The sequence below is a fragment of the Myotis myotis genome, unplaced genomic scaffold, assembly GCF_014108235.1.
Source record: "Myotis myotis isolate mMyoMyo1 unplaced genomic scaffold, mMyoMyo1.p scaffold_m19_p_6, whole genome shotgun sequence".
Classification (NCBI taxonomy): Eukaryota; Metazoa; Chordata; class Mammalia; order Chiroptera; family Vespertilionidae; genus Myotis; species Myotis myotis.
Genome location: NW_023416368.1, coordinates 3,806,426 through 3,827,399, shown reverse-complemented (window position 1 = coordinate 3,827,399; position 20,974 = coordinate 3,806,426). Strand labels below are relative to the sequence as shown.

General features: G+C 51.3%; 1 protein-coding gene across 3 annotated transcripts in view; it reads left to right on the top strand.

The window, feature by feature from the left end:
* CPLX2 (complexin 2) overlaps positions 1–16,235 on the top strand; it is a 71,326-nt gene extending 55,091 nt beyond the window's left edge. Inside the window, exons 1-4 of one of the 3 annotated variants that reach the window (XM_036315239.1) lie at positions 2,969–3,105; positions 10,752–10,870; positions 10,998–11,173; positions 11,931–16,235. In XM_036315239.1, coding sequence (XP_036171132.1) covers positions 10,840–10,870; positions 10,998–11,173; positions 11,931–12,128 — 405 coding nt within the window. In that variant the 5' untranslated portion in view covers positions 2,969–3,105; positions 10,752–10,839 and the 3' untranslated portion in view covers positions 12,129–16,235. Of the gene's footprint in view, positions 1–2,968; positions 3,106–3,281; positions 3,393–10,751; positions 10,871–10,997; positions 11,174–11,930 lie in introns of those variants that run through there. The other 2 variants (XM_036315241.1, XM_036315240.1) reach the window with 2 other exon arrangements.
* The last annotated feature ends 4,739 nt before the right edge of the window (positions 16,236–20,974 follow it).

The window sequence follows — 20,974 nt, the reverse complement described above, 5'->3', positions numbered from 1 at the left end:
CACCTTAAGCAGAGCCATATCCATATTTTACCAGGTGACTCTTAGCTGTCCAGAGAGCAGGCTCTGCAAGGACCGGAGGCCAGGGTGGGGGAGGTGACTGGCAGCTGGCTGGATTAAAGATGCAGGAGATTGAAGAAAATGCTGACAACCCATATGACATGAGGACCCTGATCTGGGTGTGAATTCATTTTTTTATTTTTTTTTTAGTGAGAAACTGGAGATAGGAAAGACTGTAAATGTCAATGTAAAAAAATATCTGCAGAGCAAAAGTTACATTTCCATAGGCTGTGGGATGTGTCAGAAGAGGAGCAGACTTGTGTGGTGGAAGGACCCCAGCGTGCGGTGACAGGCAGGCCCGGGCTGGCATCCTGGCTCTGCCCAAGACTCACTGTATTACCCTGGACCTTGTCTTCCCCATCTTGAAAATAGGGGTTTGTGTGAACTAAAGGAAAGATGTAATTTATGCAAAGCACCAAAACGAGCTCCTGAGATATACTGGGGGCCCAGTTGGTTGCTTTGATTAGTAGTATTATAATCACTAGGAAATGCTTATAATATTTAGCAACTTTTCTGCAGTGATAACAGAGCATTTGGGGACCATGTCCAAACTGGTAACACTGAACAAGGAGCAAGTACTCATCTCTCCACCACCTTTTCTTGACAGGAAGCACCAATAGCTAATGTGTCATGATTTACCCTAATCATTCAATAGGGATGAAGCCACCACAACTTGACTGTCTTTTCATTCATCAGTAAGATTTTCTGCAGCTAGATATGATTCATGTCAGCTCATGCAGTTTTAATAGACTCATAGAAACTTGGGTTCAAAGGGGGTTTTAGCTGTCACCTGTCACCCAACTGCCATCATCCAGGGCTGGGGAACTCACCACCTCGCATGAGGCACCTCATACTATGGCTGGACAGCTGCAATTGGTAGACGGTCTTTAGAGCATCTGTCTGCTCCCTTTACCTTTCCCCCATTGCCCTAATTCTGTCTTCAGCACCAGCAAAAACAATAGTACTCTTCTTCCTTTTCAATGGTCATTCATTCTTCCAACAAGCATATCCTTAGCACCTACTTCGCCAGGCACCATAAGTGCTAGTATTACAAATTGAGCAAGACCTGCCAGCCCAAAGAGGGCTAATCCCCCTTCAGTACTCCCTCCTTCAGGGGAGACATCCTCGGATCTTTCAACCTTCCCTCATCTGACCTGTCCAGAGCCCACACCAAACTACCCCCTTCTCTTCTAACAGCCTTGATCTTATCAAATTCTATCTTAAATTGTGGTGCCCAGAACTGAGCTCCATATTTTTCTGAAAGTTAAGTTGGGTTTTTAGCCCAGCTTGATTGACATCCATGTCAAAGGCAATGTCTGTTGTGGAAAAACCCCAATTGTAACTACAGGCTCCCGGCCAGATCCCATTCTAGAAGAACAGAGAGAAAGAAGGAAGGAGGGAGGACTGTGGCTCCTGAAATGGCAGAATGTCAGATCTCCCTGCCCAGAACTCCCCTCAGGCATTAGTGCCAAATCTGTCATTCTAACCAAACACTCTCCCCTCTGCCCCCCTCCATTAGTGTCTGCCACAGGAAAGGGAAGAAAAATCAAGAATGAGTATGCCAATGGCCCAACATGGTGCCAAGCAGGGCACTCAGACATAAAGGAAGGACCTTCCCTATACCAGCCCAAAGCCTGTAAGGGGAGAACAGAGATGAGCTTCAGAAGAGACTCTGCAGGTGAGGAAGGGGGTCTACCAATGGCCTCTGACTTGTGGGGAGGGGGTTTCCTACTTTGAGGCCTCTGCTGTGAACATGGACAAAGGAACAGTCCCCGCTCACTGGAACAAAAGCATGCCTCCTTCCTCTCCCAGGTCCGGTCCTCTGCAGCTCTTGCCGCTCCCTCCTTGGAAAAAAGCCATCCCCTTACAACGCAGAAATCATCTCCACTCTGGCATTACCCTGACTGATGCGCAATCTCTTGCAAATCTTTTAAAGTCCTGGGCCAAGGCCCTCCTCTCCAAAGCCATTTTCCTACACATCCGACTGGATTAAAAGACTCATTTTAGAGCCAAAAGATGGCAGGTGGGATGGAAAGGCTCATTATGAGACAGTAGTAAATCAAACAAACAAACAAAAAGAGTGGGAGAGGAGGAGGAAAGGCCAAGGGTGGGGGAAGATGTTGCCCTGCCACCTGGAGTCCCCTTTTCTTCCCTGGGCCTAGGAGAGAAGGAAATGGCCTTCCAGAATAAAGTTTCCCAAAGGGTTCCTTATTCTTCACAGGATAGCAGATCTAGAAGGGCGGGGCTTGCTCACGGTCCACTGCAATGCTGCAGTTGTCTTCAACCTCGGGGTCCATGTGGAGGGCTCCTCACCCCTATGGGGGCCTGACCAGTATTCAGCAATGTTCACTGAGTGCCCATGTAGTGGGACCCTGTACTGAGAGGCTCAGAGATGATCTGGTGGCAATCCTGTCCTGTAGGAAAGAGGCGTGCAAACAGAGGAACAGGGGCTCCTGGAACCAGAGTGTGTCTCAGGGGGGTGGGAACTGTGAGGAAAGTGCGCCCAATTCCACCTGGCGGAGTCAAGGAGGGCTTTCCTGCACAGATGGCCTTTGAGTTCTGCTTTAAAGAACCCTTCCTCCATCCCCTTGCTCCCACTGCCCCTCAGGGCATTAAAGCAGCTAGTTTGTGGTCCTAAGACATGTGGCCAGGACAGGTGGCAGCAGGGGGGATTGGCAAGGAGAGGAGGGCAGGCAAAGGTAGAGAACAAAGGGGAGTGGAGGGAGAAGAGAGAGGGGAAAAGCAGGGGAAATGGGAAAGGGAGGGGGAGGAAGGAGGGGGGAGAGGGGGGAGAGAAGAGAAAGAGAGGATGAGAGGAGAGAGAGGGAGAGAGATTTGAATTTCCCATCTGAAAGGGGAGCGGTAGCACGTCAGGGCCTGGCTGAGGGGCCTGATTGGAGGGCGTCTCCGGCAGCAGCAGCGGCCCCAGCTCGCCAGGCGGAGTTGCACGAGGCTGCGAAGCGGCGGGAGCTGGAATAGCAGAAGCACCCGCCTCGCTGAGTCCAGCCGGAGCCCTGCAGTGGCTCAGACGGTCGCAGGGACCGCCAGGTCGGTGCTGGCCATGGGCCGGGAGGGCGGAGCCGGGCTGTGGGCAACAGGGTCCCGGCTCTCATCTCGAGGCCGCAGGGCATCCCGGGAGGCTGGGGATTATTGCTTTGGGGGTACAGAACCCCAAGACTGCTCGGGCGCAGGATTGGGAGGCTGCATGGCAGTAGCAAGCACCTTCCCGGGGCGCGCTGGCCGCTGGCCGCTGGCCGTGGTGCTGAAAGGACAGCTCCCTGCGAGGGGGGAGCGAGCAGGCTGAAAGGGAGTGAAGCCGCATAAACTGGGAAAAGGTATGGGCCCCCTTCCCGCCCCCAGGAGCGCCCCCGCCATGGGCAGAAGCTCCAAACAGCCCAGCTCCTGGGGAGTCAGGACCGCCCCGAGGGCAATGGGAGACTCAAGTCTGAACCCAGAGAACAACTTCGAGCTGGGGTGGGGGTGGGGATCTCGATCCAAGCTACTTAGCGAGAGCCTGACAGGGCCCTCTTCGCCCCAGAGGAGGAAGCCGCCCCCGTGGGGTACAGTTCGGGCTCCCGGAGTGAGTCAGAGGTCGGCGGGAGAGGAGCAGAGAGACCAAAGAGGAGGGGAGAGCCTAACCACCGTTTGGGGGTGGGGGACCAAAGGGACTATTTGTTCTCAGAGGAGGCACGCAGGTTTGGGCAGCACAGCAAGCCGCCTAGGGTCATTAGGGAGAATCTCTTTTATGCCGTCGCCTGCCCCACTCTGCCCCCTCCCCTGGCAAAGTTTGAGACCTGGCTGGGTCTTGAGGTTGGAGCTATGTGTTGGGGGAGGGGCACTCTCGGTGGCCTATGGAGAGCTGGGCAGAGGTGCTGGCTATGTTGGTCTGTGAGAGGGGCGCTAGGGTTCCTGTTCCCTATTCTGGCGGGGGGCAGGGGGGCCTCAAAGCCCCAGCCACTTCTGCTCTTCTCCCGGAGCAGGTGCCCTACCCCCTTCCATTCTCCACTGCCCCTTCCCCTCCCCCAGTGTTTCCTTCCAGGGGCTTGGGGTAGGGTGGGGATAGACGGACAATCCCTATTAGCTGAGGGTGGCAAAAAAGCAAATGAGTGTTGAATTGAGTTTCAGTGAATATACTAGTAGCCTGGACTTGAGCCATTAAAAAACAAACAAACAAACAAAAAACAGAAAAACAACTACAAGGACACACACTGCAGGTGCCTCACGTCTACTTGTCAGGTGGCAGGAGCCCAGTTCCTAAACAGGGCTGGGGCTCAGGAGGCAGGTGCCTCCTCAGCCTTCAGGCTGGGAAGGGCTGGGACCCGCTGGGAGGGAGTCAGGGAGAAGCTGCAGATGCGATCTGGGTCCAGGGCATGCTGAAGGCAAGAAACCGGGTGCTGCAGCTGCCCTTCCCCACCCCCTGCTCTGCCTCCCCTCCCCCGGCCCAGCATCCCCACCACCACCCTTCCAGCAGCGGGATAAACCAAAGCTTCCCGCAGAACCGCTGAGGAGCGCCTCCTGGCGGTCTAGACGAAATCCTCAACTGCACACAACCTGCTGGACCTCCGCACTCCTACAGGCATATGGCAAATCCCTACACACACGCCCGCACACGCCCACGCGCGCACACACGCTGCCTAAGTTCAGAGTCAGAATGCAGATCATACCTCGAACGCGTACATCATCACATACTTGCTGACACAGAACATTAAATTCAATCCAGCTGGCTCCACCACGAACCAGGAGATGCTGCAGACACTGGGATTGGAAAAATGCACAAGATACAGGGAGGAGCCCAGAGGGACCGGGAAGAGAAAGACACATAACTGGGCAGAGGGCACGAGCTGGAGGTAGTCAAGGCTGCCCTAGCAAGTACAGGGGAAGACGTCATCATATCTCATTGAGGATACCCAGGAAATTTCATGGAAGGAGTGACAATTAGAGGCATCTTTGAAAATGAGTACTGCTGCCAAAACCGGTTTGGCTCAGTGGATAGAGCGTCGGCCTGCGGACTGAAAGGTCCCAGGTTCGATTCCGGTCAAGGGCATGTACCTGGGTTGCGGGCACTTCCCCAGTGGGGAGCGTGCATGAGGCAGCTGATCGATGTTTCTCTCTCATCGATGTTTCTAACTCTCTATCTCTCTCCCTTCCTCTCTGTAAAAAATCAATAAAATATATTTTTAAAAAAAAAGGAAAAAAAAGAAAATGAGTACTGCTGATGATGATGATGATGATGACAATGATGATAACGATGGTGATGACAGCCAATATGTACTGAGCACTTACTATGTGCCAAACACTGCATTATCTCCTTTAATGTTCACAACATGCCTTGGGCATAGGTGTTATTGTCTCCATTTTACAAAGGAGAAAAGATTAAATCACTTGCTTAAGGTCACTTATAAGTAGTGGAACCAGGATTTGAACTGGCAGAGATGAGGTTAAGAGGTTTCAAGGCTGTGGAAACAGCAAGAACAAATGCCCCAGGGTTTAGAAAGCATACTCTGTGTTGGGGCACAGCTGAGGCAGAGCCACATGCAAGGTGTGGGAAACGAATGGCAAAGCAGGCAGGTGCTAGACTGTGCTGGACTTGAAGGTCAGCACAAGGACTCTGATTGGTTTAACAGGTCGTGTGGAGCCATGGCAGGGTGTGTTTGCATGAGCAGACCTGCCCTTTAGAAAGATTAATCGGACGGTCATGTGGAGGATGGATGAGAGCTGGAGGAGAGACAGTTTAAATGTATGCACAAATCCAGAGCCTTGAGGCCCCAACCAAGGCATTATAGCAGCCACAGGAGAGAGGAGGGTGTGAACACAGATTGTGAAGCTACAGTCTCCGGACTTCTCCCTCAGCACCCATCCCATTTGTAACTCACCAATTCCTTGTGTGGTCTTTGTCCAGTGTCTGCCTCCCCAGCCGGCTGAATGCTGTGACAGCAAAGGCTGGGACTCCCTTGTGCCCTGCCACAGCCTCAGCACCCAGAACAATGCCTGGCAGAGAGCAGGTGCTCAAAGAATATTTATAGTGTGAGTGAGTGTGTGAGTGAATAAATGAAGAAGTCACTGAGTCTAGAGTTTTCAGTTGAGGCAAGTGTAACCAAGCATGCTGGAGGAGAAGATAGTTGGGTGGGGGAGGCAAGGATGAGACTGCTCCCTGGACAGGATAAATTGAGATTATCCATGTGACAATACCCAGCCAAGAGTTAAATGTGCAGGTTTAAGGAGAGTGGGTAAAGGGAGGAGGATGAGATGGGGGTGAGGAATCAATCTGTGGCTATAAAAGGACATAAACCGATAAGAGTAGGTCAGATTCCCAAAGGAAATAGTGGGGGAGGGAGGGGCAGTAGGAGGGGAAAAGAAGAGAGATTCCCTAATGAACAGCTACATTTTAAAGCAGCGATTTTCAACTAGCATGCCACTGCACACTGGTGAGCTGCAAGAATGTTTAAAATATGCAATACCTGCCTATTTAGTCAGGGGCACGGACCTCTTTTCCCTTAGATTGTGAAACAAAAAATGACAACAGCCAACACAACAACAGCCATCTGGTGTGAATGAATCAAAATTACACCTATTTTTTTTTTGTCAGATTGGCAAAAAAAATATTTTTTCTGAAGTGCCCAGAATTTTAGTAATTAGTTTATGTAGCCAGGAGATGAAAGAGGTTGAAAATTGCTGTCTGAAAGGACAGGAGTCAGGAAAGGAGAGAGAGAGAACCTGTCTGATAAGAAGACCACAGAGTGCTGTGTCATGGAATTCGGGAAGTTCAAGAAGGCAGAAAAAACCTGGGGGGCAGGGGCAGGTAGGGGTCATCTCCAGCATCTGATGCTACACAGGGATGGAGGAGGACCAGGGCTGTGAAAACACTCCTGGGTCTGGCGGTTAGGCAGCCTCTGGCAAATCTGACTAGGGTAGTTTGGGTGGCACTGCAGAAGCAGCAAATCCCAGATCTCACAGAGCTGTAGGGCTTAAATGGGAGGTGAAGAAGCAGAGACACTAGGTAAAAACTCTCGCCATGAAGTAAGAGGGCAGCAATTAAGAAAAGGATGGGGTCAGGGCAAGAGTTGGAGAAGGAGGGAATAAAAGACCTAAGGAGAGCGGTTAGAGATGTGAGAGACAGGGAGTGATGAATGGATCGAGGAGGAGGTGCGAAGAGAGAAAATCTGGAGTGAAGGCCAATGGGTTGGCTCCCAGGGAAGGAGGGGTCCTCTTCCTCAGGAGCTAGGAGGAGGGGAAGTCACAGGCGCTCACACTAGCTGGCATTAATCATTTTGATAATGATAACAGCCACCATTTACTGAGCCTCCATCATGTGCCAACACATTCCTTAGGTTTGTTCTAACCTTTCAAAGTGGCATTATAATCCTCACTTTATAACAAAGACTGAGACTCAGAGATGTTAAGTCAATTACTCATTATCACTCAGCTAAAAAGTAGCAGATTGAGGATCCCTGTCAGGAATGCCTGACCCCAAAGCTCACAGAGCCTTCCCCTGCATCACATGAAGTGTGGAGGAAGGTCACCTGCTGAACGGGATGGTATAAGAGGACATTGGGCCTTGAGATATTGGTTAGGAAAGTCTTGACAGGGTGAACAAGACACTGCTTAAGAGCTGAGAGGACCATACTGGGAGTGGGCAACAAGCTCTGGGGAGGACCCCAGGAGCCTGGTTAAGTAATCCCAGCAGTCCCGGAGTAGACGCACCTAGAGCAATATGGACATAAGCATGGAGAAGACTCAGCCCTTGAGTGGATACACTGCATACTGGGGGTGAGGGGTAGTAATCAGTGTTTGCTGAATGAATGAATGAATGAATGAATGAATGAATGAATGGAAACAGGGGAGTCTGGAGAGGGAGACGGTTTGGTGTAGAAAGATAGCATGTTGAGTCTGAGCAGTGCCCAGAAAAAACATCTAGGTATCATCAGTATCAGAGATTATTAAAGCCCCTGGAAAGGATCATTTTTCCCTAGGGGAAAAAGGCTAAGTCCAGAGTCCTGAGAACATCTTCATTGAAGACACAAGAGGAAGAAGAGGAGACAGCAAAGGACAGAGAGAAGAGGGGACAGAAGTGAAAGGAAAATAGAGAAGTAGAGGAGAGAGAGCAGTAGGAGATGGGGGGGGGGGAGAAGAATAACAGAACCAAGAGAGCAGAGGGGTTTAAGGATACGGTGGAGTGGCCAGCAGTGCAAATACTTTAGAACAGAAGTGCCCGGGAAAGGGCTCAGAAGGAGCACCTGGTCATGAGAGACGTGCCAAAGCAGCAACTTAGGGAGGAGGCTGGAACTAAAGTCCAGGTGCCCTGCCAACCGATTTGAAACATCTCGAATTAGAGTCCTGTGTCTTCCACCACCACCTGCAATTCCTTGAGCAGCGTGTAAACACAGGAGGAGGAACGCAATGGTTCCTGGAACCATTCAATGTTTAAGTTGTGTGTTTTTTCCCTGTTCTTAGAAATGCAGTCTCTTTACAATGTTTGGAACCAAACGAAACCACCTTGATAGACTGAGCTGAGCAATCTTCAAACTCAGAATGTTGGGTCAGGGTGGGTTCTCTTGCATTTCCTACAAGTGCTGGTCCGTTTGGGTGTGTCCTCGTCAACATGCAGTCAGCAGTGGCTAATATTAATGAGTTCCCACACACCAGGCACTGGGCCAGGTTCTTGTCTTCTCCTTCAAACACCAGTAGAAGGGCAGCCTCAACATACCCCATTTTGTAGGGAACACAATGAAGCTTTCCCAGGGACCCAGTCAGTACTGGAGCCGGTGTGTCTGATGCCAAAGCCCGTGGGGACTTTTTCTGCTCCATCATGATTTTCCCTTCTCAAAACAACCAACTTCTCAGGTGGTCTGACCACGTAGACATCTCAAATAGACTCTCAGGCCCCATTTTATGGAAAGATCTCACTCTGACAATATGTTTTCTCGTTTTGAAAGAAATGAGGGAAATCCATCAGCAACTGAAAACCAAGTGACCTTGAACTCCACCTGGTTTCAGTATCTGGTCTGGCTTCTCTGCCACCATTTCACAGGACCCTTTTTCCTTCTAGCAAAACACAAAGACCCCAAGGCTGTGTGGGATGAAAGGCCTTGGGAAGTCATTCTGCCCTTAATTGACCATCAAGCCACATCACACTTTGGGCAGCTCACAGATGTCCCATTCACACCCAAAAGGAGATTTATGGCGGCTTTGCCTATGAAAGAACCAGTGATACTAAATGGTTAAAATAAAAGGGAAACCTCTAGGAGTTAGAGCACTGGTGTTCAAATTCTTAGGGATGTGGAGGAAACAGGGTACAAAGGAGGCCAAGGGTGGAGGGGGTGCTCCAGGCTCTCTACCCCTGCCCCCACCATTGGAATAGTTCCACTTTTACATATTTTGCATATTGAGATTCTCATTAAGCTTTTATTTGAAGAAAATCTTCTGAGGCAAAATAATAACAATTAAAAAATAAAATCAAACTGAAAGTCAGTGATTTAGGGAGAGGGAAGGAAGACTAACATAAGCTGAGTGCTTATAAGGCCCCATGCTTGGTACTTCAAAGGTTCTAAGCCCCAAAAAGAGTATCATGTCTCTAACCCCCTATGTGTAATTCAAAATAAATATTAAGCTATAAACAACAAACTTGCATGTATACTACAATAAAAATAATGTATTTCTCCATTTGCCTATTTTCAGAAGTCTGGATATATTCATCCAAGCCAGCTGTTTTCACTTCCTCACCTGCCCTGGTTTGTGGGGCCCTGAGCACACTCTCATTCCATCTAGAGGTCAATCCAGTGGCCCAGGCTGGAATTCTCTGGTCTCCACAGTAGCTCCGGGAAAGGAGGCACTGCCATTTCTATCTTATAGAGGAGGAAAGTGGGGCTCAAAAAGGTTCAGTAATTTGCCTGAAAGACACATAGCAAATAAGAAATGAGGGTGACATTACTAGTAGAACCTTGCTCTGCCTGCATCCAAATGAGAGGCTCTTTCTAAGACTCCTGACTATAATCAAATTCAAGCAATACAGTCAAGATGGTTTTAAAATAGGGATCTAGCCCTAACCAGTTTGGTTCGGTGGAAAGAGTATCAGCCTGCAGACTGAAGGGTCCCAGGTTCGATTCCAGTCAAGGGCACATGCCCAGGTTGCGGGCTCAATCCCTAGTACAGGGCATGCAGGAGGCAGATGATCAATGATTCTCTTTCATCATTGATGTTTCTATCTCTCTCTCTCTCCCTTTCCCTTCCTCTCTGAAATCAATAAAAATATATTTAAAAACCGCCCTCGCCGGTTTGGCTCAGTGGATAGGGCGTTGGCCTGTGGACTGAAGGGTCCTGGGTTCGATTCCAATCAAGGGCACATGCCTGGGTTGTAGGCTAGATCCCCAGTGGGGGAGTGCAAGAGGCAACCAATCAATGATTCTCTTATCATTGATGTTTCGATCTCTCTCCCTCTCCCTTACTCTCAAATTAATTTAAATATATATAAAATAAAACAGGGATCTGAGCCATTTGGCAGCATATGTGTGCCTGGTACATAGCAAGTGATCAAGAAATAGCACCTTTACCTACGGTTCAAGGGCATTGCGTCTTGGCCTCAGACTGATGGTGCCCCATGGTGCCTGTGAGCTTGCATGAGGCCACCGTCTGTCTAACTCCAGCAACCTGCCTGTGCAGAGATCTCTCCCATCTAACTCCCAACTCCTCTTTTGCAGGTTGCCAAATCTCCCCAGCCAGGCCTGCCAGGAGCCCCTGCATGCAAATTCAGCTGTGGGCTAGGGCACGCTAACCGGAGTCATAGGCATGGACTTCGTCATGAAGCAGGCCCTTGGAGGTGAGGCCCAACCCCTCAACCAGGGTCTGAACCCAGATGGGAGAGGCCCTCGGGGCACCAGGCACCGCTATCCCAACTCTGGGCACCCCTGACCTCATTCTCTCCCTTCCCAACCCCTCCCCTGCAGGGGCCACCAAGGACATGGGGAAAATGCTGGGGGGAGAGGAGGAGAAGGACCCAGATGCACAGAAAAAGGAAGAGGAGCGGCAGGAGGCGCTGCGGCAGCAGGAGGAGGAGCGCAAGGCTAAGCATGCGCGCATGGAGGCCGAGCGTGAGAAGGTCCGGCAGCAGATCCGAGACAAGGTCAGCACCACCCGCCTGCCCACCCTGGAGTGTAGGAGGCACAGGGGAACAACGGGTCCCCAAACCCTGGCCTCAAGTTCCCCTGAATCCCAGCTCTGACCTTAGACCTAGTTCTCTCTGAGCTTCAATATTCTCATCAGAAAAATGGGTGTTACAGGAACACTTCCCTCAAGGATCTATGGTGATTACAAATGATGGTGCACACAGGAAGTGCTCCCTAATGTTGCTGCTATGGGTCTGCAATCTCCTATTCAAAACCCTTGAGACCAAATATGTTTAGAATCCAGAATTTTGGGATTTTTGAAAAGTACCATAGGGCCCTGAGTACCTGTTACTGTTAGGTATCACTCCCAGTGGGTCTGCGACTGCCACCCTATGCCAAACAGATTAATACATGTCTGGCCACACCACTACAATAAATCAAGATTATAAGTAGACTTCCATCAGTTGAAGTCAAGTTTTGTCACCAAAATTCGGGTCCAAACATATGGGAGAACTTTCAGATTTCGGCAATTTCAAAAGAGCAGAGAAGTCATTATGAGCAGGTATTGATTTTAAAGGAAACCCCACACACCGCTTCTCTACTTCTGGGGACAGACATAATTCTACAAGAAGGTGTCCTTATCCCCATTTTATAGATGAGAGGACTGAGGCTGGGGGAGTTCTCATGAGTTGCCCCAGCTGAGTCTGCATGACCTTGAGATCAGCTCTCTCCTTGCCCTGTTCATGCTCATGTCTGCCCTCCCCCTCCCCCCAGTATGGGCTGAAGAAGAAGGAAGAGAAGGAAGCTGAGGAGAAGGCAGCCCTGGAGCAGCCCTGCGAGGGGAGCCTGACACGGCCCAAGAAGGCCATCCCTGCGGGCTGTGGGGACGAGGAGGAAGAGGAGGAGGAGAGCATCCTGGACACGGTGCTCAAATACCTGCCCGGGCCGCTGCAGGACATGTTCAAGAAGTAACCGGCCCTCCTGCCCATCCCCACTCCACTTGTTACTATTTTTTTTTCGGTTCCTTCTTTTCTTTTGATTCAGTTAAGTCTCAGTTCTGACAGGGAAAACCTCAGTTGGCCTCTGCCCACCTGTCCCTGGCTAGGGGCTCATCTCCTTAGCACTCCCTCATACACCCTTCATCCCAGAGTATCCAACCCCCACCTCACACCCAAGTTTCTTGAAAAAGGGAAGACAGCTATTCCCCAGCAGGGGCATTATCCAGTGTGGGAGGCACTGGGGCCCCCTTCTAGAAGCCTAAGGTCCATGCTAGTGTGGTAACCCCCATACATTCCTTCATGCACCCCACTGCCAGGAGGACCACTGTCCCCAGCCAGCCAAAGTAATGACACATTCCAGCCCTGCCCAGCATGCTGACCTTTGGCCTCTGACCCCCAGTGGGTTCCAGGTCAGGGCAGGGGTTCTGGGTTGTCTCGCTCTGAGGAAGGGAGTCAGGGTAAGCCTGCCCTGTGAGGGCCCAGCCTGAGAGGCCCCCTGTATTCTGGGAAGGAGGCTGAGGCTCTCCTTCTTCACTCCCCCTGGTGACACCCAGGAGTACCCCTGCCCCGACCACCACCTGAAAAGGTATAGCCCCTACAAAGCCAGTCCCTCCAAATGGATCCTCTTTGGACTTTAACTCATCTGTGGAGGGGCCCAGGGTAGGGTAGCTCCTTGTTCCCCCCACCCTCCACTTAGATCTGGGGGGCCCACTGCCAGTCTGGGCCCAGATTGCCCAGACAAGGGGCTGCCCAGGCCCCCCCAGAAAACACTTGGAGCCATTGGGCAGCGATGGCCCATGCCATGGGACACCCCCCCATTGGTGCAGCCAAGCTGCCCCCATTCCTATCCACCCCTCATTCCCACCACCCTGCCCTGTCTATGTGCTTCCAGGACCCCATGGTCCCCTGGAGGACCCTTCCTGGCTAAAGCCCCAAGCCTTTGGGGAAAAGCCAGTCCCCACTTGACAGAAGGCATCTGTCCATTCATCTCATCGGCCAAGAACAAACTCTCCTCTGGGATGTGGAAGACTGGTGTTTGTTCCTCCCACCACAAATTGTTAAGGCCTCTTGCTCAGTCACTTTTGTGAGAACTGAGGACCATGAAGCAACAAGAGAGGAAATTGTGTGTCCATGCATGCATGCATATGCATGGCAGAGACTGCATCAGCAATTATGTGTCCAGAGATTGTGCATATGGTTAGAAAGAGAGAGAAAGAGAGAGAGAGAGAGAGAGAGAGAGAGAGAGAGAGAGAGAGAGAGAGTCAGTCTTGAGACTGTGAGTGTGTGTTAGTCCCTGTGTTAGAGATTGTGTATGTTAGGCAGCCTGTGTATATGTGCTTGTTTGAGGTGGTATATATGAGTTGATATTGTGCCCTATGTGTGTGCTAGCCATCTCACATGTGTAGGAGAGCTTGCATGTGTGAGCTTGTATTTGCATGTGTTTTCAAAGCATCATGTGTGTTAGGAGTGATGGGTATGTGTTAGATATTGTAGAAATGTGTGTGAGAGTTGTTAGATGTGCTAAGACTGTTGTGTGCATGTATGTGGCTCTAAAAAGGCAGGTGTATGCAGAACAAGCCCTTGGAGAGAAAAAATATGGGTAAGATGCCTCCTCTTGGCCCCAAAACCATTTGTCACAAATAGCCACATTCAACAGGAGACCTTGTCCTTGGCCTAGAGTCCTTCCACCCTTGGGGGGTTCCTGCCTGAGGTCTTCACAAGTCCACTGGGACAGATCCAGGCAGTGCCCCAAGAAGCCATGCTGGGCCCCAGCCAGGGCCTACCCCCAAAGCTGGGGCTAGGGAGGGGCGACTTGCCTGCCCCTGTGCCCCTGCCCCATTGGCCCCAGTTTGCATTCTGCAGGTTTTCCATTTTAGTGGATTTATGCTTTTATTTCAGAGAGAGACATGTGTCTTCTCTGTCCATTTCCAATAGTTAAAGCCATATCAGTTAGACTGCAATACTTTAAAGACGAGACAAAACAATCCATATGTTTAGGGAACCAGAAAAGTACCTGGTCTGTCCCTTCTCTGGGGAGCCGAGCCTCAGCAGCTCCAGCTCCCTGGATTTGCCCTCTCCCTCGCCCCCGCCCCTTCCCTGTGCCCATGTTCTGCCCCGCATGGGGCATGTCTCTGTCTCTGTGCCTGTGTCTGTGATGGGGAGCCACCTTGCACCCCTACTGTCTGCTTGTCTGAGTATGTCTATTATCCTGGGCAGGATGGTCATTCTCTAGAGCCCTGGGGTCCTGGAGCAGAGATAGGCAGGGCCCAGTCCAGGAGCCCTAGACCTCCACACACCCTGTGTGTGAGACCCACTGGACACAGGAGTGGATCCCAAGTGTTCAAAAAGGTCTCCCCCTTGACAGGGACCCACTGATCATGAAGGTGGGCCCAGGGCACAGATCATGCTAAATGGACAGTGGAGACCGAGGCCTGGGAGCTTCAGATGAGTAGTGGAACCCAGCCATACAAGATATTTCAGGTGAGCCTGAGGGACCCCAGAGCCTCAGAGGGCATCCTGGTGGTTTCTGAAGCCCTCTGCACCCCCAGAGTGGGCTCGGGGCTTTTCCCACAGGTGAGTGCCCTCCGGACTGGCTGGCTGGCTTAGTCTGGGACACCTCCCAGACTCTCCAGACTCCTCTAGCCTGGTCCCAGCAGTAGGACTGGAGGTCTTTGGGAGGTGGGAGCAAGGAGAGAATTTCAGCCTGGGGCATACCTGGCTCTAACCACTGCCAGGTGATCACTCTCAGGTCCAGGAGAACATGATGACTATCATTCCTGACACAGACTTGACTCTGGAGAGCAGCCAATGTGCAGCACAGTCGTGAGGAGACAAAATATGTGTGGAGGGCTCTAGCAGGGCAGGGAGAATCACATGATGTGCCTGGGGTAGGAGATGTGTGTGTCCCACTGGATGGGAGGGGATGAGAGTGTCGCCCCAAATGGGGCAACGTGCATGTGACATACTTGGGAGGCCGGGTGGGGAGCCCCAGAATTCAGCACACACACAATATACATAGCAGACATCCGCTAGCTAGAGATATAGGAAGAGCAATCATTGTAAATGGTGAGAACAGAACAAGATGCAGGGGAGTGCGCACTGCCCGAGGTGGGTATGTGTACTTTCCAGGAAGGCCACTGACATGCTGTGGGCCTGGAAGGTCACCGCCAGAGAGAAGGGACCAGGCCTCTCTGGATTTGCCATGTTAGGCACCTGAGACAGGCAAGGATGTGGGCATCCTCCACTCCAGTTCCAGAAGGTCCTAGAGGGTGTTCTTACCAGCAAAGCCATATGGGGTCTCCTCCACACACAAGCAGGAAGTCAAGAGACCCTCCCGTGTGTGTGTATGATTGATAGATAGATGATAGATAGATAGATAGATAGATAGATAGATAGATAGATAGATAGATAGATGCACAGATGGGTGGATAGACAGGCAGGCAGACAGATACATGAAAGGGGAAAGAAAGGGCAAGAGAGACAGAGAACAGAAGTACATCAGTCCAGGGCCCTCATGTGGGCAAAGAAACCACCCAAAAGTTGGTGGTTAGAGTGTAATGAGACAGACCCCAAGCCCCAAGAGCCCCCGGCACCCAGCTGGCAGGGTTGCTGACCCCCACCACTCAGTTGCTCCATCCTTCTAGGATCTCACAGGCCCTTGACTGCACAAGGGGGCTGGGGTCCAATTGGCTCAGATGAGGGGACATCTCCCAGGCCTGATGATTTGCCCCTCACCACGTGTCCCCTGCTCCCCTCTCTCCTCTTCAAGGTGAAGAGATGGGAGGTGCTCGTGCTGTCCTGGGGTGCAGGTGGGAGTCCTAGTGAGGCCCTGATGAGGATGACCATCCTGCTAATGCGGGGGTATCCTTTTCCCATATCTGTGCTGTGTCTTTGTTGCTCTGCTTCCTTTAAATGTGTCAGTGCCTGGGGGAGGGGAGGGGCACCCCTTATGCCCCCCTGAACCTGACCAAAAGCCATGGCTGTTGCTCCCCCTTTGTATGACGCAGACGCTAACATGTACCAACCCAAACATGACAACAAAGAAAAGACCTTGTACAGCAGCTCTAGGTCTGTCTGGTCTCTTCTGTCCATCGGCACCAACAAGGCTACATGGGGTCCCAGCTGGCATGAGGGGGGCTGACCCATAGAGCTCAAGAGGCCACAAAAAAAATCAGTTTTACCCTCACTTCTGGCTGAGACACTGTGGAAATGACCTCAGAAATCAATCAAGACCACAGGGAGGGATGGCCTCGGAGATTTAGAGCCACTCACCTCCTGCCCTTCAAAGCCACTGTACAACCTCAGGAGCCGGTGGCGCAGCCTGGTCACAACACCCACACCCCATCTCTGGCCACCCCAAGCTCCTCGGGTGTGACATCCGGCACAGAGCCAAGTCACATGGGTGAACAAGGTCTATCATTGGTCATCCCACCAACATTGATGGACTTCCCACTCTGCCAGCAGCAGGAGGCTGGGGACACAGAAAGGACATCACTCAGCATTGCTCCTGGACACAGACACTTCCCAGGCCTTGCTGAGGAATCAGGACCAGACCAGAACCCCCTCTACCCTCGCTGCCCTCCACCATCAACCTGCCTTACACAGGCCTCATCTTTTCACTTCCTGGCTGGGCACCTCCCATCCCCACACACTAGTCTCCCAGTCACTGCCTCTTCCCTCCCACTCATCCTATCCCCACCACCCACCCGGCCTAGAAAACTGACCAAAAACAACACAAACTTAACCGCATCACTCCTCTTCCCAACACCCATCATGGCCTATAGGATAACATCAAGGTTGTCAAAATGGCCCGATGTGCTACGACGCCAACCTGCTAGGTCAGACCCACACACAACTCTGCTCCAAGCATGCCCGCACATACCATGCTGTTTCATGTTTACATACTCCGTCCCTTCTGCCTGGAATGAATTCTCCCTTTCCCCTTCCCAACTGGTGCACTCCTCTAGTCTCAAGATCCAGCTCAGATGTCACCTCTTGAGTGAGGCCCACCCTGACACAGCCCCGGCCAGCTGCCCACCGCAGAGTCAATTGCTGTGCTTACACAGTGCAGAGCATCGCGGCTGGGTGCTTAGACAGTGCTGGCTTTGCTGGTGGGTTCTCCCACCTGGCAGAGTGGTCTTGAACAAGCCACTGAACCCCTCTGAGTGTTTGTTCATGAGTAAAAGGGGATAACAGTAACTGTTCTGATTTCCACAGTTGTGAGAAGTAAATGGGGTCCCGCACCCACACTCTTAGCACAGCGTGCCAAGCATTTAAGGAGTGGCACTTTGCAAAATCTATTGTAACTTATGCCACTGCACATGTCTCTCTCGCTAACTTGGGAGTCCAGGGGAGGACTGGCTAGCGCCCCAGTGCCTCCCAGCACCCACCAGAGTCTAGCCTATAGTGTCCTCCATCCTCTAGGACCCTGGTTGACATCCCGGAACCCCAATGCTGACTAGGGGCCCAAGCAATCAATCTCCATGTCATTTACTTGGTGGCCAGTCACTTTGCCTTTAGCTCTCTGCACCGATTGGACAGTGGGGTGTGGAGGTAGAACCTGACCCTCCCTCCTCTATGCCCGAACATCACCACTCCTGCCTGTTCCCAGATCTGCCCATACCCCTGGGAGAGTGGTCTCAGTAGCAGGTCCCCTGGACTCTGAGTCGGGAGAGGTGAGTGTGAAGTGAGAAGATTCAACCTGAGGAGAAGGAGCGCATCCCAGGCAGAGAGGGGCTGGCATGAACAAAGGCCCGGAGGAGACAAAGGTGGTCCAACGTGAATGGAGAAGCAGGGGCTGACTGCAGGGACTCAGTGAGTTCTTGGTGAAAAGCTGAGAGCCTGGGATGCCAACCAGGGGGCCAGCGCATGGAGCGTGCACTTTACCTGCAGGCAATGGGGAGCCAGTGAAGGATGTTGAGCAGAGGTATGACATGATCAGATGTGCAGATTGAGGAAGATGAATTGGGAGTCAGCTGAGGAAGCCAGGAGCCCAGGGATGAGTTGGTGCAAAGTCAAGGTTGGAGATGTTGAGGCCTGACCTCAGGCAGTAGCAATGGAACAGGGAGAAGTAAGCAGATTAGAGGGACACAGGAGGGCAAATTGGCAGGACTTGAGGATTGGATGTGCGGGACATCATAGGTCTAGGCCAGTGGTCGGTAAACTGCGGCTCGCGAGCCATATGCGGCTCTTTGGCCCCTGAAATGTGGCTCTTCCACAAAATACCACGTGTGGGCGCACATGTACAGTGCAATTGAAACCTCATGGCCCATGCGCAGAAGTCGGTATTTTGTGGAAAAGCCACACTCAAGGGGCCAGAGAGCCGCATGTGGCTCGCGAGCCGCAGTTTGCCGAGCCGCAGTTTGCCAACCACTGTTCTAGGCCAATGCCTGTGTGTCCATCTTGGTGGCTCCATTCTCCATTATCTGGAGTACTAGTGGGAGACAGGTCTGGAGGAAAATAATGAGCTGGGTTTTGGGGCTTCTGAGGAGAGTGCAGTGGGCAGTGGGCATCTGCTGTCCACACTAGAGGAGAGGAGAAGCACAAAGCGTACTTTATGTGTTTCCCCCACCCCATCCCCTGCCCCCGCCCCCCAACCCCCCCAGCAGCCCTGACCATTTCCAAGCACAGGAAATCAAGAAGCCTGGGATGGGAAGGAGTTCCCAAGTCACATTCACCCTCCCATGTCCCCGGAGTCCCTCCAGGGCATCTTGGTAGACAGCACTCCCTGCCTGCATCCCCCACAGCGTGGGAGCTGGTTACAGTTAGATGGTCCCACACCACAAGCTGCCAGGAGGCAGGGGGTTAACGAAGCCTCCTCCAGCACACCTTTAATTGACTGCAAAATCCTGCTTCCAACCACTCACTTAGCACTTGTAATTAATTGGGGCTTCTTGCCTGATCTGAGACATGATTCGATACCCCCCAAGGACAAGGTTTTCTCAGCTGGGATCCTCCAGCTGGAGCCATCTCTACACACAGGCTTCTCCAGGACTGAAGACAGGCTCCAGTTCTTTCTCCCTGCGTGAACTCCCCCAGGGCACTTCCCCCTCCAAGCACAGAGATGGCACATTCTACAGTTCAGTGGGCGGGGCCAGAGCTGGTGTTACCATCTGCTTGAACTCCAGGTCCAGTGGTCTCCAGCTCTCAGCCACATCCACTCCCCAGTGTTCTCATAGTGAGAAGCACTTGGCATGACCCTGTCTACACGAGGGTCAAACAACCCATTTTAAAGTTCATGGAGGGTGGGGGGTTAAGAGGGCAAGGAGGGAAGGCAAGGGAGCCTCCATTTACTAAGCCCCTGGCACATGCCATCCACAGGGCTGGTTGCTTTAAAGGTACTGCCTCTGCTCATCTGTGAGGTCAGGATTATGCCCATTTTACACATGAGAGCACCAAGGCTCAGAAGTAGAGGTGTACAATAGGAAGGAGAATATGCTTCAGTTTTTTAACAAACCTAACTTTGAATCCAGATTCTCCTTGTCTTATCTTGGGCAGATGACACAACTGCTCAGAACCTTGGTTTCCTTATCTTTAATAATAAATAATAAATAAATAAATAAATAAAAATAACAGTGAGTATAACCATACCTAACTCCACCACCGCCACCAGAGGCAGTGAGGGAATTAACTAAAATCACACCTGTAGATCCCCTACAGTGCCCGGCATGCAGCAGGTACTTAAAAAATGACAGCCACCACTATGAGGTGCTACAATTACTATGGCAAGACCAATGAAGACAAATAAGATGAGTAGAGGAAAGGAGGGAGAAGACGTGAAAAGGATAAGAAGAAGAATTCATTTCAATCAAAATCCTCAAGTCATCAAAACAGTGAATTGGAAAGCCTGGATTTAAAACCAGATCTATCTCATCTTCTTATTGTAAAATGCAGCAAGGGTCACAAGTGAGGAGGAGAGACGGGACTGTCTCTTCCAGGAAGCTCTCTTCAGCTCAAAAGAGACTCAGAAATGTGTATTAGTTATCTGTCACTGCATAACAAATCCTAAAACTCAGTGGCTTAATCCAATAAGTCTTTATTTCCCACAGTTTCTGAGGGTCAGGAACTCTGGAGTAGTTCTGGATTGGGGCTCTTGTGAAGTTGCAATCAAGATGTCAGCTGGGGCCACAGTCTCACCAGAAGGCTTGTCTGGGGCTGGAGGATCCACTTCGACAATGATTTGGTCACATTGCTGTCAAGAGAGCGAGGTGGAAGCTGCAAAGACTTTCAGGACCTAGCCTCAGAAGTCACACACCGTCACTTCTACCGTAGTCTGTTGTCCACACAGACCGGCTCTGATGCACTGTGGGAGGATACAGTGGGCATGAACACCAGCATGGAAGATCACTGGGGGGTGGGGACCATCTAGGAGGCCACCTACCTCAAAATGCATAGCTCAGCCCACCTACAGATCTTTGTTCAGCCCCTACTACACTCCTTCATTCATCCATTCCTTTGTGTCTTCAGCAAGCTCTTCTCCAGGGGCCTCCCCATGGCCAAACACTGGCTAGGCACTGCCTTTTAGACCTGAATGTGGCATGGTCACAGGAGCTCAGATCCAGATATGCACACCAACACACCACCGAGCATCATAAGCAAACATCTGGATTTTTTCCAAACAGACCTGGTCCCAAGTCTGGCTCGTTATGTTGAAGCCACTTCACCTTGAGCACATTAGTTTACCTCTCAGGGCCCCCAGACAGAGATAATAATACCTGTTCTGCCTAGTTAGTGCAACAAACATATTAAAGTGCCCAGCACACAGCAAATTCTCAATAAATGATGAATAACACTAATAATATTACTACTCTAAATAAACAG